This window comes from Arachis stenosperma, chromosome 4, assembly GCF_014773155.1.
Source record: "Arachis stenosperma cultivar V10309 chromosome 4, arast.V10309.gnm1.PFL2, whole genome shotgun sequence".
Classification (NCBI taxonomy): domain Eukaryota; kingdom Viridiplantae; phylum Streptophyta; class Magnoliopsida; order Fabales; family Fabaceae; genus Arachis; species Arachis stenosperma.
The window spans coordinates 130184122-130203112 of record NC_080380.1 but is presented as its reverse complement, the minus strand read 5'-3'; the positions used below and the strand labels follow the sequence as shown (position 1 = coordinate 130203112).

At 34.5% G+C, this 18991-nt stretch overlaps 1 protein-coding gene across 1 annotated transcript; it reads left to right on the top strand.

The window, feature by feature from the left end:
* The first annotated feature begins 8483 nt into the window (after nucleotides 1-8483).
* On the top strand, nucleotides 8484-10303 carry LOC130975518 (uncharacterized). The gene is made up of 4 exons (XM_057900306.1): nucleotides 8484-8592; nucleotides 8713-8765; nucleotides 8840-9055; nucleotides 9929-10303. The coding sequence occupies exons 1-4, from the start codon at nucleotides 8484-8486 to the stop codon at nucleotides 10301-10303; spliced, it is 753 nt and encodes a 250-aa protein (XP_057756289.1).
* Nucleotides 10304-18991: the final 8688 nt, after the last annotated feature.

Genomic DNA, 18991 nt, shown 5'->3' with positions numbered 1-18991 from the left:
GAGGTAACTTGCGAGTGAAGCAAGGGGAAGATGAATGATCAATGAGGATCAAGATGATTATGTGAGATGCGGAGGATGGTGGTGGAAGTGCTTGGTATGCCATTGGCCGAAGGGCCGTGATTATTTGTGAAATGGCTGGTTATGGATTTAACCGTGAGCCGAATGGCGAATATGGATGTTGATCCATGGATGAGAATTCATGCATGTTGTGCTGAATTGTTGATAATTGTGATTTGTACTTCCACTATCTGAGATACGAGTTTCCCTGGGTAGTAGCAGTGGCTAGCCACCACGTGCTCCAGGTTGAGACTTGATACTCTGTTTACCCTATGTCGTCAGGGTGGCCGGGCACTGTGAAATTCCCGGATGAGCTCACTCCCAAATATTCACCTGTGATGGTGATGGATAAATATTCACCTGTGATGGTGATGGATAAATATTCACCAGTGATGGTGATGGATATGGATCATGTTTATGATCAAGCTCATATTGAGCAAACTCGAGTTGGGGAGACACGACAGAGGGACAGTCCAGTGGTTAACTGCCAGGACTTGTCGGGTTGGCTCTATAACCGACAGATGATATCATCGGCCACTAGGAACAGGCATTCATCATATGCATACTATGTGAATTGTTTGAGATTGCCTATTTGACTGTATATTACTTGCTACTTGTCTAAATGTTTTAAATGCTCCTATTTGTATATTCTTTGTCTGATATACCTGTGTTTGCTATAATATACTCCTGCTGGTGGTTGGGAGGATTGAAGGAATTGGAAAGGGAAGTATTAGTTAGACTGAAGAATCTTTAGTCAAATGCCCTTATATGGTTTAACTTGTTTATAAGCTTTGATATTATCTGGAGGAAGTTCTAGGATTGCCTTTGGCTTTCCTCCATTATTATGTATTATATGTGGAAGCTGTTACCATGCTGGGGACCTCTGGTTCTCACCCATGCGGATTTTGTGGTTTTCAGATGCAGGACGTGAGGTTTCCCGCTGAGGCATGCTGGAGACTTCTAGCTTTGCGAAGATCCTTTGTTCTTGGGGACTATGTTTTTGGTTTATATGCTTTGCTTAGATACTTTTATCTCCACTAAATAATACAAACTGTGATGACTCCTCTTATGGGAGATTTTGGAGAATAGGTTTTCTGTATTTGTGTCCCTTTGGGTTTCCTTTGGGGTTTTCCTTATTTTATCATATGTATATATTGCTATGCTCGGACCGGTTATCTTCGCAGCCGGATCTTGAGTCTTGATATTCCTGTTTTTGACACTCTTTTGTATATATATAATCTCGCGTTGGTTTATCTTTGCTCGTTACGTTATCGATCGGAGTGTTGCGCTTTTGAGTTGCGGTTTTTTGTTTACCCCTTTTTCTACAAAGGCTCCTAGTTATAATCAATCATTCATACTACTATACGTACTAAATTTTTATTTTAGAGGTCGTAATACCTTGCCATCTCTGAATTATGACTTAAGCATAAGACTCTGTATGGTAGGGTGTTACACTATTGCCGAGAATGAGATGAGCCACCACCATTTGAATGTTGCTGCTTTTTTTTTTCTTCTCTCTGCTTTAGTTTTTAAGTAGGGCTTTAGAAAATTTTTGAGTTTCGAAATCTGAAAATAATACAATCATGGAAGATTTTGAGGAGTTAAATTTCTGGTAATGGTGATGATGGATTTAGAAAGAGAAAGAGAAAGAGAAATGTTGGTTCTAAGAATTTTGAAACTGCTTGATGGTTATCAGTGGCTAAGAGAAGGGGGTTGAATCTTGACCTCCTTTTAATTTTGTTTTCAACCTTGAGTTCAGTTAAGATACTTTGAGTAGAAAACAGGAGATACTATGGTTTTGTCTCTTAACGCGGTAGGAGCCAGAACAGAGTTACATGCAAGGTGTGTTATGAAGAAGTGTTGCTGAATACTTGAATCAGGAGATACTTCAGTTTTGTCTCTTATAATGCAGAACCAAAAACAGAGAAGAGAAAGGATAATGACATACAAATATATCCTGGTTCAGCTACTCAATACAATGTAGCTTATATCCAGTCTCCATCACAACAATGACAGAATTTTACAATCTTTCAACAGAATTACATTCACCAATTCTCTCTAGGATTCTAACCAATCCTATCTGGGACAAATTTAGTTTTTAACCCAAACTAGACTTGACTAGGAACTCACCCTAACTTTTCAACTGCAAAGTGCTAATCCAACTTGTAAGAGAATCCCCTCAATATCATGACAACAAAACAGATAAACTTACAAAGAATTTCTGGAATAAATATGACTTTTTCTCCAATTCTAACTCTACATTTTTTTACTCAATGGCTTTTACTTATAAACCTCATTATTTTGCTTTTTACCATTGAAACACACAAAGACTAAACCGAGAAAAAGAAATACTCAATGAAAACCATGAAGGAGAAGAATAAACAGCTCAGTAAGCTATGAAAACCCAAACAATTGTACTCTCACTCCTTACTCCAATCTTTAGCCATTCATCCCTTTAATAGAGAAATGAAGTTTTCAGGGTTTGAAACCTTACTTCAGCACTTGTTGGACTTCTTCTCCCAAAAATTAGACATAGCAGTAGCGTGACAGAGGAGAGAGATGGTAGAAGCAGTGACTGAATCAAACATGCAACCATACCTTCAATCTTCTCTTTTAACCTTTTTCATCTTGCCTCTTGAATCTGAATCGTGTATTCTTGCTTTGATTCCAAGTCAGATTCTTGAGCGTTGATTTACATCAGAGCTTCATCATTTTTTATTTCTTTAGTTTTCCACTTCTATGCTTGTAAAGAAGGGATTTCTTCATCGAGCTTCACTGAAGCACAATTTTGAAAATGCTTTTTGTGATTTACCCTTCTGATTTGATTTTACCTTTTTGCTATAGCCTCTTTGACCTTCTCTTCTTGCTTGAAATTGGAAACCTTCTTTTTTTATCTTTGATTTTTTCCTAGCTTCAAAATTTTCTTTTTCTTTCTTCTTATTTCAGAGAGTTCACGTGATGTGATTTGAAAAAAAAAAGAGAAGAGAGAAAAGAGAGAGATTTGGTTTCAATAGTGTGATGTGAATTGATTCAAATGGAATGAAATTCAATTTTAGTTATCGCCAAGTTGAGTGAATGAATTTGGGTGTGACCACCATTTGGGCTTGTGATGATCTTGGGCAAAGTTGAGTGAATGAATTTGATACTGTCTTTGTATTCTATCTATTTTTATATTGTCCTTGTATATTCTTTCTATGTTTATATTGTCCTTATATATTCTTTCACATGGTTTGTAGAAGCCGCTGGTTCGTAGAGAATATGATAGATGCGTCTCTATTCTCTTCGTTAGACAACGCAACATCCTATGCAAGGCAGGTGTGGTTCAAAGAGTCCCGTATACAATCATGGCTGGATGCTTTCTCTGGACACAAACACCTCACTCAAGCCATCGGTCATGCACCGGCTTCAATGATGAAGATTTGATTGCTGCTAACCATACAAATTTTAAAGTCCTTTTCATATTTTTGGAAGAAAACCAACAGAGATTTTAGTTGATTATGTTAAAATTTTAGGAATTGCTTCAATCGGATCGAAGGTACATCGCTAAATTTGGATTTGAATTTACAACGAGTACAGACACGTGGGAGTCACAGAAAATACTTGATGAGGTGAAGGATAAATATTCATGTGTTTACTCTTGTATTTATCTATGTCTAACATATATAACTATTCTTTATTAGCAATAAGGATCATATAGTAGTCCACACATATATATAAGTAAATCACTTTTCAGGATAATGTGTACATAGGCTATTTACGAAGTTATTTGTTTTCATCTCTTAAGAATTATGACTTCAGGCTTTTAAAATTGTGATAGGTGGTAATGGGTTTTGGCTAAATTATTTGGTGGTGAATTTTATGTTGAATAAAAAAATAAAATAAATATGTAACTAAACAATTCTTGTACCCTAAATCTAGTTATTACACCTCTCGGTCTCTGACTTTGTTGTTGTTATATACAATGTGGTCCTGAATTGCTAATATTCAGTGCATAGAGAGTTTTTACATGAAATTAGTATGAACAAGAATTTTGAAGTACTAATATTAGTCATGGTTAATAGAATATGGTTTTATGGTTGTTCTGATAATGTGTGTTTAGAGGGTGGTGTGGTGCCACTGTTTAGATAAATCATGCGGTGATATTGAGTATCGACATAACTAGACATTTATTGATGTTTTCTTTCTTTGGTGCTATAGTCTTCTTACATTCTAATATGCTTGCTATCTCAAAAAAAAAATGTAATTCTTCTAATAACGAGTCACTTGCTTTCTAATTCTTAGGTCTTGAATCATTTGAATAATTTGTGCATTTCATATATTGTAAGGGATTACATTGTCTCAGGTTATTTACAAACAGTATTTCTATATTATTTTTGGTATTTTGTGCAGGCATGCTATGAAAATGCTCTTGTCGTTGAGCTTGATATTGCAGCATGAGAGGAATTCAAACTCATAGAACATGGACTTGAACGACTATGGGGACATAAGAAAAACAACTTTTTGGCTGTTGATGTAATAAGATTATGTTCATCCACTAATTTTTCATATTCTGCGCTTATTTGGCTATGATGTACCTCTCAGGGTTGTCTCGATCCCAGACTCAGGAGGCATCTGAAGAAATAGAGGAGGTGGTTCTGGATTCAATAGAGGAAGAGGACGTTGTCTCCTCCAATGGCTCTGAAGAGGCTGATTCTCAAGGACGAAAAGTCTCGATGCTGTCATACGACCTCAATAAAACGCCAGAAGAGAACGAATATCCTTATAGTAGAATGTTCCCTGATAAGAAGAATGCGTGGCACCTGGCTATGTGGGTGACACGATACTTGAAACCTTGAGGATAGTGCAATAGTTTAATTGAAGTCCTACTCGATTCAGATTTATAGGATAGCCAAGGCTTGTTTGTTAAATTTGTCGTGAATTTATAACTGTTCATATTGTTATTATGGATTGTTAGTATGCTACATTGCAAGCCCTTGGTCTATCGTTTTATCCATTTCTGCAATTTGTTGAAAGACCATTGCAAGATGTGGATTAATATAAATTTAGTTGGCACAATGAGTGAGACTTCTTTTTTATGATTTCTACTCTGTCACCCATAGATATTTTCCAAACAAACTAAAAAGTAACAATCTATTTGTATTTTCTTAATGACGCCTAAAACAAGTACTAAGAAATATACTTATTAGTATTTTAATGCTTGATATTCCTGTTACAATAAACATTCCTGTTATTGTATTATTATTATGGCAACATAAACTCATTATATTACAAATTATTATGATTACTTTATTATTGATAGTAATATCTTGTTATTTATCTTCCCTCCAAGCAGATAGAAATTCTTTTATTGGCTGTGAAAGAATTTGATCCTCGTAGTAGTGATTCTGCATATACCATGGGCATTGTTGATTTGTTACTTGCATGTATGGCATTGTCGTATAGACTTGAAAATTTACTGTTCATATTTTTTGTTTTTCATTTTAATGTGTTTCATAAAAAAAACGAAGAAAAAAAAAAAGAAAGAAAGAGAATGACTAAGATTTTTATAGATGTATTAGTAGCAATTATCATGGTTTAAAATCTGGTATAAGTTGGCATGACTTTATGTTTACTTGGTTAGCCACCCCACTATGAATTGCGCGTGACTAGTTCTGATACCTTATACTTTATTTGCAGAGGCTGGTAATGTCAGACTACAGGAGAATATTTGTAATGCCCATAAATATCAGTTCTTTGTTCAATTTTTACTAACTGTTTCGAACATATTATTAAGCTAATAATAATAATAATAATAATAATAATAATAATAATAATAATAATAATATTATTATTATTATTATTATTATTATATTATTATTATTATTATTATTATTATTATTATTATTTACTCCTATTCCCTATTATTATGATAACTATTATTATCATTTATTATTACTACTATTTCAAAATTAAAAAATTAATAATAAATTTAGATTCTTTAATATTTTTATGTTTCAGTTTCCTCCTGTTATATAATCATTCCCGCGTCTCTAATATTTTTCTTTGGACAATATTTACTCATTATAATAAATAGTATTATACTTACTATTATTTAATGTTCACAATTTTATTATCAAAATTAATATTGTTAATTCAGAATAAAAGACATATAAGATTTGGTTTTTCACAATTTCAAACACCTGCCTTAAAAGTATTCCTCTTATGAAATATCTCAGTTTCTGCACCCTACCTCTTCTCTTCAATCCTTATACACTGTATATTGGATCCAGCCCTAGTTCACAACTTTGACTACATTGAACCAACTCCCCAGGAGAAGCTCTCATCTCTCGCGTTCTAGGATTTCTTTACTGTTGCCAACGAGGACTGCTCATCTCGCATCGCATTTTCAAGTTCTAAAAGCTGCCGGTCACGTCGCTATCTCTACACACGTGATCATCGTCAGTTTGGGACTGCTGCTAGGCCCGTCCTCTCTGTTCCGGTAACCACCTCTCTTTCTTCCAATAAAATGTGTGATGTTCTAATATGATTACGGTAGGTGTTTTTACTGTCACCTGGCTATGTGTGTCTCGTTAATTGGACACTAGTCCTCTATCTTCTTATCAAATTAGGATTTATTTAAAGTGATGCAAAATTTGATCAAAGTCCTATCATGATAACCAATGCTCTGAACCTTCCAATTAATCATGTCTCATTTTTTGTTGAAATCCTACTCCAATTAATCATCTCATCTGTTACCAAACACACTTCGCCTATCTATTAAATTGATTTGTGTATTTGATTAATTTGTGAATATTTGTCCTGCTTTCATTTAGAACCTGCATTTAATTGGGTATATTAGCGTGATTTTTAATTATTAATTGTTGATAAATGCTATATAAAAAATTACTCATGGGTTGTTAGGTAATGTTGTTAGGCAAATATAATATGATTATTGTAGTCATGATGGGACTTATAAGATGGATTGGATATTCAAGATATTTTGCTATCTCTCAAACAATGTTGGAAAACAGGTGGTGTGATAAATGTGTTTTTAGACATTGGATTGTCTTGATTTTTTTTTTCCTTTCAAATTCTGAGGGTGGATGTGAATTGTGTGGGAAGTTATTATCTTCTTGCTAGATGTTCCTTTTTTGGGCTTGTTGTAGCATGATGAATGAGCATGGAAAGACTCACTAATATCATCCAATTTGAGATATTCTACATCTGTTTGTTTGAGTTTTGATTAGTGCTGCCATGTATATCCATCCTTAGTCGTATCACTGTACAATTTTTTTTCTCTCCCTTGTTAAATTTGTATAGAACTTATTTGAAATTGGATTTTTACTTTCACAATTTAGGATAATAGGTGAAATATAGGTTCATTACTACTACTGTTATTACTTTGCAAATCTGTTGTCAAGAAGCTTCAAATTTTAATATGTTTTGATGTTTGTGTGATCATAATAAACTTGTATTTGAATCTTTGACTGTCTATTGCCCATGCCCTTTTTTTATTAATGGATTTCTGTTGATCTTATTTAATTATTTTATAATTTATTACCATGATTTGGATTCTAGTTTGAAACATGACTCTAGAACTTTTTTTGGGGCAGTACTAGAGGTATTGTTTTTGAAAATCTCATATTTTTATTTGTATCTTTTCTTTTAAATTTAATTGGTTTTTTTAAATTAGTCCTTTTATACTATATGTATTCACTGTGCAGATACACTCATAGATGCATTAATCATTTAGTTTTGGACATCGCTGATTCTTTTGAAGTACCGGGCACTATTCAAATGCATCTTTTAAATTAGTACCAAATTATTATTACTATTGACTACTAAAGACCTAGATTCTGAAACCTGTATTTACCTTATGCTTGGTAGATTTTTTCTCTTATCATTGTTGATGACTGCTATTCAAACTTGCTCATGGTTACTAACAAATCATCTTAATTGGATTTTAATGTGACTTAATTTTTTTCTGTATCCTGGTGTTAGGACATTAAGATGGTTAGAAAAGGTCGGTAAATGAAAAAACTAAAATTAGGATCAGGATGTCAGCAACCTCAAATGGCTCTCCCTCCGACTTCGAATTCCCACTATGATGACTCTCAAATCCTCCCGGCCGGTGGTAATGGTGTCCCTGCAACTTTCCCCCTCCTCCCATTTTGTCCACCACAGTAAACCAAGGCCTGCTCTACAAATGAGCACAAATAGCATTTACAACTCGGAGCTAGGCCACGAAAACTTTTTGGATGGGAATACAAATGAGGTAGATTCTCTTGATCATGAAGTTGACGACCACTTTGTTGCTGGAGCTCAGAGTTGCAAAAGACACAAGACTATAGAGTTTTGAACGATTAAGATCATTGTTAACGTATTTAATAATTTTTCTGTATTAAATTTTAGCCAGACTCTATGTTATATATTGTTTTTTGTGCATAATGTCAACAACGGATGCACACATAAGATATTATATTTGGCTTATAGATTCCAACAGCACAATCAAGCCGGCAAGATTAAGTGTGAGGGAGGCTATGAAACGGCCTAACGGTAGAAGGATCATGCTCAGGTTCAACAATGAAAAGTAGCCAATTGGAGACAAAGCTGGACTGTTGAGTGGGATGCTTGGTCTGCTGGGATCTGATTATAAAAAATTTTCTATCGCTAAAGAAAGTTGGCGTAAGATTACCACTAAATACAAGGTTTATAAAGAATGTGTCAAGGTAAATGTTTATATCTCCTTTGAATTAAGTCTGCTTATTTTTACAATTGTTGAAAAATTGTATTATATGTGTAGCAAATTTTTCGCTTTGATGAAAATAATGAAAGAACTATCAAGAAATATATTTTGAAAAGTATGAGAAGGTCTTGGAAGGAAACAAGGCTAAGGTTGTATGATGCCTTTTACGAGCCAACATTCACATTTGAACAAAATATTGAGCACCGTCCACCGGGAATTAATCGAGAGCATTGGAGAAAGTTCCTGGAATATCGCGCCAAAGCTGAGATGAAGGTAATCTAGTATATCATTGGTAGACAACACAGCAATTTATGTTGCATTGGGTCTTTTTAAATCAGTATCTAATCGCCCTTTGTCTCTGATGGACCAATAGAAGAAGTGCAGGAAAAATGCGATTAATCGATCAAAACAACTATATACCCATACTGACAGTTCGAAAAGATTTGCATGGCGGATGGAAGAAGAGGTACTCCACTTTTTTATTCACTGTTTGGATTATCTCTATGACTTAAGTTTCCTTGATTGTGTGGAATACGGTAATGGCATAAACTTTATTGTTACAGTCTGAACAACAAGGAAGGAGAGTCGGTAGAGGAGAGTTATGAATCACAGTGCATAAAAAAAATGATGGCTCCTATATCAATGATGACGCAAGAGCAATTAGTGTAAGTACAACTTGTTAAAATTTATCGATAAAATTATGATCTCAAATACGTTAATAGTTTACTTCTCTATTTTATTTGTTCTTTATTTCTTTGCTGAATGGTTTGGACTTGGATTGGAAACAGTAATAAAATATTCAAAGATGAGTTTCTATTAATCCTAATTCAAAATGGACCAAAAGAATTTTTTTTTCAATTTCCAATTCTGCATACTTTTAATTATTTTGCTAATTTACCTTAGATGTTTCTAAACAGTTTAAACTTCAATGTAATTTAGAGACAGTTGGGTTAAAATTAAAATAATTCAATTTCACTTATCCCTTGTTTCTTTTTATAGTGTTTGGCATCCTATGTAACAATTGTTATTTTGGTTGTTTTACGTAAATAACTTTCGAATTTAATTTTTTTCTCTCATATTTGACTGATTTTTTATTGAGATAGACCTATCAACAAAATGATTGTATTTGCTAATTTGTGTATGTAGAAAAAAATTGAGATTGAGCAACATGATGAGTCTTCTAGAGTGTTGTCTCAAAATAATTCCATTGCTCAGGTTTTCGGAAAAGAGAAACCGGGTAGAGTACGTGGTATGGGTTTCGGTCCGACTCCTACTCAACTCTTCGGTTCAAATTCACATGTGCCAGGTAACGGAGTCGAAGTAGAAGAGACCCAGAGAAAGCTGCTTGCACTACAGGCAGAGCTGGATGGCGAGAAGTTGAAGAGGAAGAAGATGGAGGATGAGGCAACAGCAGAGAAGAAAAAGATGCAAGCGATGGAGAGAGATCTGATTTATCTATTTCAAAGGCAGGGTGAGGAGCTGCCACGAGACATCGCTGTAGAGACGAGTTCCGTGGAATGATAGAGTGAAAAATAATAGTGTATTCGGGTTGGAGATATTTTGGATTGAAGCAAACATTTTTTTTGAATTAGACTATGCAACTATTTCTGCGAGATTTGTTTTCTTCGTATTTATATGAATATATTATTTTGTTTTACAGATAATTTATTTGTTTTTTCTACAAGTTTACATTCTAAGGTTGAAAATATGAACTCTTAAGATATTAAAAAAATTTAAAAAGCAAAAAAAATAGTTCTATAATATTTTAAAAAAATTATATGATATTTTTTATAAAAACCCAAATTTTCTTATTTTTAATTCTTCTTAATTTAGTGGCGGTTTAAAACCGCCGAAAAGTCTCTCAAAGCTACTAAAAATCTGTCAGAGATTGCGGTGATTTGCAACTACCGGTAACTATTTTCAAAAGCTTAATTCCATTTTGTGGCAGTTTTAAAACAGCAGCAAAGCATGCGGCAGCATGAAAACATCAAGGTGAATAGCGGCGGTTTTAGAACCGCCGGTGAACATGCTGTAAATTGTGTCACTAGCGTTTGGCGGCGGTTTTCTGAATGATTGCCGTAAAATATTGATTTAGCAGCAGTTATACCAGTGGTTAATGAAAACCGCCACCAAATCTAATCCCCGCACCCAAAACCGTGGCGGTCCAGAAAGCCCCCGGCCTTTGATTTTTGCCACTAATCATTAAAAAAAGCGCTAGTATTTTGTGCCTCCCTTGTAGTGCATGTTGAGTGCCTTAGCATTGATTTCAACCTTTTTCTTGTCATCTTCATTCTACTCTGCTTTGGTTTAAGGAGTAACAACACTATTAGCAGCAGTTTTAGTAGGGATTTGAGAACCATTCATGATTATCTTCTAGACGTTGTAATCCACCAATTGAACAAAGATCTTCATTCTTTCTTTCCAGTAGTTGTAGTTTTTTCCATTGAAGAATAGAGGTCTATTGTTGGATTGTCTTTCTGTCAGTGTGTAAGCCACCGTGTTGGAACCAGCATTGTTCGCCACCAAGATCATTTCTCCAAGCTGTGAAGCTTTATCTCTTTGAGACCAAGCTCTGGTACCAATTGATGGTTATCAGTGGCTAAAAGAAGGGGGTTGATTCTTGGCTTCCTTTTGATTTTGGTTTCAACCTTGAGTTCAGTTAAGATACTTTGAGTAGAAAATAGGAGAGACTATAGTTTTGTCTTTTAACGAGGTAGGAGCCAGAACAGAGTTACGTGCAAGCTGTGTTATGAAGAAGTGGTGCTGAATAGTTAAATCAGGAGATACTTCAGTTTTGTCTCCTATAATGCAGAACCAGAAATAGAGAAGAGAAAGGATAATGACATACAAATGTATCCTGGTTCAGCTATTCAGCGCAATGTAGCCTATATCCAGACTCCATCCCAATAGTGGCGAAATTTCACTATCTTTCAACAGAATTACATTCACCAATTCTTCCTAGGTTTCTAATCAATCCTATCTGGGACAAATTCAGTTTCTAACCCAAACTAGACTTGACTAGAAACTTACCCTAACTTTTCAACTGCAAAGTGCTAACCTAACTTGTAAGGGAATCCCCTCAGGATCATGACAACAAAACAGAAAAACTTACAAAGAATTTCTGGAATAATATGGCTTTTTCTCCAAGTCTAACTCTCTGCCTTTTTTCTCTCAATGACTTTTACTTACAAATCTCCTCATTTTTCTTTTTACCATTGAAACAAAGAAAGACTAAATTGAGAAAAAGTACTCAATGAAAACCATGAAGGAGAAGAATAAACAACTCAGTGAGCTATGGAAACCCAAACGGTTGTGCTCTTACTCCTTACTCCAATCTTTGGCTGTCCATCCCTTTAATAGAGGAATGATGCTTCCAGGGTTTGAAACCTTGCTTCAGCACTTGTTGGTCTTCTTCTCCCAAAAATCAGACATAGCAGCGGTGTGACAAAGGCAAGAGATGGTAGAAGCAGTGATTGAATTAAACATGCAACCATACCTTCAATCTTTTCTTTCAATCTTTTTCATCTTGCCTCTTGAATCTGAACAGTGTATTCTTGCTTTGGCTCCAAGTCAGATTCTTGAGCGTTGATTCACAACAGAGCTTTATCATTTTTTATTTCTTTAGTTTTCCACTTCTGTGCTTGTAAAGAGGAGATTTCTTCATCGAGCTTTACTAAAGCACAATTGTGGAAATATTTTTTGTGATTTGTGCTTCTGATTTGATTTTGCCTTTTTTTTATAGTCTCTTTGACCTTCTCTTCTTGATTGAAATTGAAAACTTTGTTTTTGATATTTGATTTCGCCTTAGGTAAAAAAAATTTTTCTTTCTTCTTGTTTCAAAGAGTTCACGTGATGTGATTGATGCGTGAGCATCTTTTCTATCTTTTCCTAGTGAATTTGAATTTAAATTGTTGAGTTTAATAAAGAATTAATTATCTTTTATCCAATATAGATGCTACTTTGAGTCATTTGCAATTTTGTTTATTTTAGGTAGTATTCGACTGGATTTGATGGAGTTTTTGCAGCTCAAGAATCAAAAGAGATGGCAGCGACGCATACACGTGATTTGGAGCTTTTCATGGCGACGCGTGCGCGTGACTGACGCGGACGCGTGATTTGAAGATTTGCTCAGCGACGCGTGCGCGTGATCGACGCGTGCGCGTGACTCGGGAAAAAGACCATCGACGCGTACGCGTGACTGACGCGTACGCATGACATGCGCCACGTGCAGAAAACGCAGAAATTGCTGGGGGTAATTTCTGAGCCCCATTTTAGCACCCAAGTTAGGCGCGGATCCAATGAAGCCAAGTGGTCTCTACGTTACAAAACACAGAGTAGTTAGTTAATTCTGATTTAAATTCAAATTTGATTTTAAAATAGGAAAAGTTATTATCTTAATTTTAGATTTTAGATTTTAAATTAATTAGGATTAGTTATAAAAGGGGAGACTTCTCTTCTATTGGGGTTAGATTCCATTAGGGGGATTCCATTAGTGAATTATATACAAATTTACATTCCGCATTCCATGAGCAACTAATCCTCCATTGTTAAGGTTAGGAACTCTGTCTATTTGTATGGATTTATTCGTTTGATCTTTCTAATTTAATCTATGTTTTGATTTATATTTCAATAATTATTTTCGCTCTTTATTTTATGAATTTGGGTGGAACGGAAGTATGACCCATGTTCTAATTGAGTTCTTGTAAAATTTGGAAAAGCTCTTTACTTGAACAACAGCTTGAAAACATATTCTCCTAATTTTAATTATCTGGATTTAATGGGCTACGTGACATATAATCCCCTTATTTTTGGATAATTAGGATTTTTATGGCATATAAACTGGAATTTGATCATTACCTTCTAATTGGATTTAATTGACCAAGGAATTGGCAGTTAATGAATTTTAGAGGAGACTAGGAAGGTCTAAGGAATTAGGGTCTAGTCACATATAGTTTGCCATGAATTAAATCATACATGATTAAATTAGTTAGTAAGAAGAGTAAATCCGGAAAAATAGATAACTCTGAAGCCTTAACTGCTTTCTCAATATTTTATTCCTAACTCATTGCTGCTGGCTTTCTAAAATTCTTAATTTACTGTTTAATGCTCTTTGAACTTCCAACACTATTTTCTGCTTGCCTAACTATTCCTTTCAAACGCTATTGTTGCTTAATCCATCAATCCTCGCGGGATCGACCCTTACTTACGTAAGGTATTACTTGGTACGACTCGGTGCACTTGCCGGTAAGTTAGTGGGTTACAAATACCGCACCAAATTTTTGGCGCCGTTGCCGGGGATTGATAGTGATTAACAACTATCAGTTGTTTGATTGCTTAGATTAGGCGTTTTATTTTTAATTTTATTAAAATCTATTTTTCTTTAATTCATGGCAAACTATATGTGACTAGACCCTAATTTCTTAGACATTCTTAGTCTCCTCTAAAATTCATTAACTGCCAATTCCTTGGTCAATTAAATCCAATTAGAAGGTAATGATCAAATTCCAGTTTATATGCCACAAAAATCCTAATTATCCAAAAATAAGGGGATTATATGTCACATATCCCGTTAAATCCAGATAATTAAAATTTAGGAGAATATGTTTTCAAGCTATTGTTCAAGTAAAGAGCTTTTCCAAGTTTTACAAGAACTCAATTAGAACATGGATCATACTTCCGTTCCACCCAAATTCATAAAATAAAGAGCGAAAACAATTATTGAAATATAAATCAAAACATGGATTAAATTAGAAAGATCAAACGAATAAATCCATACAAATAGATAGAGCTCCTAACCTTAACAATAGAGGATTAGTTGCTCATAGAATGTGGAATGTAAATTTGTATATAATTCCCTAATGGAATCCCCTAATGGAATCTAACCCCAATAGAAGAGAAGTCTCCCCTTTTTATAACTAATCCTAATTAATTTAAAATCTAAAATCTAAAATTAAGATAATATCTTTTCCTATTTTAAAATCAAATTTGAATTTAAATCAGAATTAACTAACTACTCCACGTTTTGTAACGTGGAGACCACTCGGCTTCACTGGATCCGCGCCTAACTTGGGTGCTAAAATAGGGCTCAAAAATCACCCCCAGCGTTTTCTGCATTTTTTGTACATGGCACATGTCACGCATATGCGTCAGTCACGCGTACGCGTCGCGATAGTCTTTTTCCCGAGTCACACGGACGCGTCGATCACGTGCACGTGTCACTGAGCAACTCTTCAAATCACGCGTCCGCGTCAGTCACGCACACGCGTCGCCGTGGAAAGCTCCAAATCACGCGTACGCGTTAGTCACGCATATGCGTTGCTCCTTGCTGCAATCTCTTTTGATTCTTGAGCTGCAAAAACTCCATCAAATCCAATCGAATGCTACCTAAAATAAACAAAATTGCAAATGACTCAAAGTAGCATCCATATTGGCTAAAAAATAATTAATTCTTTATTAAACTCAACAATTTAGATGCAAATTCATTAGGAAAAGATAGAAAATATGCTCACGCATCAGTGATGTGAAAGAAAAGAGAAAAGAGAGAAGAGAGATATTAGATTTCGGTGGTGTGATGTGAATTGATTCAAATGGAATGACATTCAATTTTAGTTATCACCAAGTTGAGTGAATGGATTTGGGTGTGACCACCATTTGGGCTTGTGATGATCTCGGGCCAATAGCTTTCTTTCTTTTATATGCTAGAGGCTAATTTTTGTTTTAGATGGTGAATACTTGTGAAGTAGCAAGTAAGTCATGGGCCATGATTGTGTGTGAGTGTGGGTCAGATGCTATTTGTGTCATTGTTTCTTGGGCCTGTTTCAATTCTATTTGTTTTCTACATACTAAATTAGACAAATCACACAAACAATTGGATAATAATCCAATAATAGTTATTCATTATCTTAACAACATTTTAGATCTTTAAACTCAACACTGTCTAAGTCTGAGTTATTGGTGGTGGCGGAGGTGTAGTGGTAGCAACTATAGTGGTGATGGTGGTGGGGCGATACCAGTATTGGTAGTTAGGGATGAGATTTTAATGATGATAGATTTGGATGATGGTGATGGTAAAGAGTTGGGAATTTAGGAGGTAGGTCTGCACACAAATCTAATCAGATCAGATATGGCAAAAAATTCGATCCAATCCGCACTCTGCCCATTAGATCGGATACGATATCTGTAATTTTTAGCGTAGGATCCGATCCACACTTATGCAGACCGGATATCGGATATATCAAAGCCTTTTTTCTATAAAAAATTGTCAATAAAACCTATTTTCTCTTTTTTAAATCTATTTACTCCTAAAATATTGTCAATCAAAGTTCTCTTGAATAACAAAAGAAAAATAATAACACAAGATCTGAGTATAACTATAAGTTGAATTTTAAAAACAGCCAAAGATAATTTTTAACATTCCACTAAAATTTATAAAATAGCACACTAAAACAACACACTAAATGAATAAACTAAAATAGCAAGCTCTAATTTGACATATCTCTTTGTCAATTTCCAAACAATCCTATAATTAAATAAACCATATCAGTTTATGCACTAATAATATTTTTCATTCTTAATATATCACCTTCTGCTCTTCTGCAACTCTGTTCATCATTCTGCATCATTGATCTCAAAATATTACCTAATGAAGGATTAAAGTAAAAAGAACTCATTGATATCAAATTGTTAAACTTAAGTACCTAATTAGTGATGAAGACAATGGAGACGTGGTCTGATAGAGCTGATGGAGGAGACGTGGTCTGACGGAGTCGATGGAGAGGACGACGAATACGCGATCAGAAGATGAACGCGATGAGGAAACGAACGCATGAGAAGACAATGGGGGAGACGACAAACTTGCCGACAGAGGAGACAACGAATGGTCGAATGCCCTGACGGAGGAGACGAAGAACCCACTGTGGAGGAGACTACGACGCAACAATGGAGGAGGCGAAGAACCCACCTACGAAGGAGACGATAATGCGACGATGGAGACGGTGAACAACGCCGGTGACGGAAGTGAGCTCTGAGTTTGAGAGAAGAAGAGCGGCGAGCATAGGAGAGGGAGAGGGGAACAACACCGTTTAAAGGAATGAAGGGTTTCCGTATTAGGGTTTCTTAACTATAGGTATTTATATTTTTCAATTATATATTTATTTATTTATTAAAGGTGCATATTCGCAAATTTATGGTTTGAATCCATGGGTATCAGTGCAATATTTGCTATCCGATCCTATTAAAGTACGGATCGGATTTGGTCTGATCCGATTATTTTGCGAATCGAATTTGATCTGATTTGATCAAATGACTTTGCAGATCAGATAATATCCGCAAATTGCGGATCGAATACAGATAATTATCGCGGATAATATCTTATCCATGTGCAGCCTATTAGGAGGTGGTGGTGAAGGGTTAAATATGAATTAAAATAGGTAAAGAGGGCAGTTTAAAAATTCTAAATAATTGTTTAGGGTTTATGAGTTTTGTAGCAAAATTCCATCTTTTATGAGTATAAAGACAATTTCATTTTTTCGTGAGTAAATTTATTAGTGTTCTGAATATTTATAAGTAGAAACGGTAATTTACTCTAAATCACTTAAAAAAATTGATGGAATATAATGAGGTAAACAATAATATCCAATTCATTATATTTACATTATATGCATTAATAAAATAATACGTATAATAAAAAATTGAATTTTTGTTTTCATAAAATATAGTTAACTATAATGTTAATACGTAAAAATATTCTTAATTAATCTACTAATTTTTGGATAAATTATTTATAACCTAAAAGATTGCTGGTTGAAAGATTGTACAGGCAAGATTGATGATGTTAGTGTTTTGCATGTAGAATTTTATATTATTTGAAAGGGCTTAATTTTTAATTAGGAGTGCCTTTTTCAAAAAGTTACCGATAAAACAAATTATTTATATGCTTTCTTAATAGAATTAGGGGTGTGCATGGCCCGTCTCAACCTGAAGACCCGGTCCAGCTTCGAGTATTTTAGGGTTTAAGTTGGTGTGATTTCATCGGGTCTTGGACAGAGTAAGAGTCTAAAAAATAGACCCGGTCATTATTTTGGGTCGGGTTCGGGCCATGACTCGGGTCACCCGAAGTCGGTCCGGTAGCCCGGTCATCATACACAATTAATATTTTGTGTTTTTAGTGATAGATGATGGCTATTCTTATGTGGAATTTAAGTATTGTAAACCTTAATATTTTGTGTTATTAGTTATTATAAGACTATAAGTTAATGTTTTATGTTTAAAATGCATAAGATTTTAGACTAATGTATAATGTTGTGTTATTTGTATTGATTTAAATATTTGGTGTTATTATACAATATTAGTATTGATTATGATTATGCTTTAATTTTCAAGAAGAGTCGGTTCTTATTTTTCTAAGTGAATTTTACCATGTCAAATAATAGTTGGAGCCTTGGAAATTTAGATATTTTCACATGCTATCTTATAAGAAGGTATCAAGATAATGTAATGTTAATGGCCTGGTTTTCATCCGGTTTTTATCCGGTATAATCGTGGCCCAAAATGTATAGGTTTCATCGGGTCTAGGGCCGAGTTCGGGTCTAATAAATAGGTCCGATATATATTTCGAAACAAGTCTGAGTCACATCAAACTCGGTTTCACCCGACCCATGGACACCCCTAAATGGAATACGAAGAATCTTAGCGTAATTTGGAGATAAAGATTCAAAAGAACTTGAATTGGAATTACAAGGTCAATGTGTCATGTTACTTCCAAAACAACCAACAATGCAGCTAATCTTATGGCCAAAACTACAACTTCAGGGTGAGAATCTCTATGTAGAATGGCTTGAGTCGTGGAATGACCTTAGTCATGTTATAAACTTAAATAGAAATCTGGTTATCTACGTGAGTCGTGGCTTGATTCAATTTTTTCATATAATTATATATTTACCCCTTAAGACTTCTATATTCATAATTTTTTATCCTGATTCTTGTGAATTATATTTTTAACCCTCTTAGTTTTCTAAATCTTTTAAGTGCTATTTTTAGTGTATCAAACTTTTTTTCTAGAGCTATAATTTATGTTTTTAACCTCTTTTGACCATTTTTTTTCTAAATATTTTACTCTTTCTCATAATTATCTTTCTTAAGACTTTATCTTATGACTTGTATGATTTGTTGGTGTCTTTTATAAAATGAAACCTTAACCCCAAGTGCATT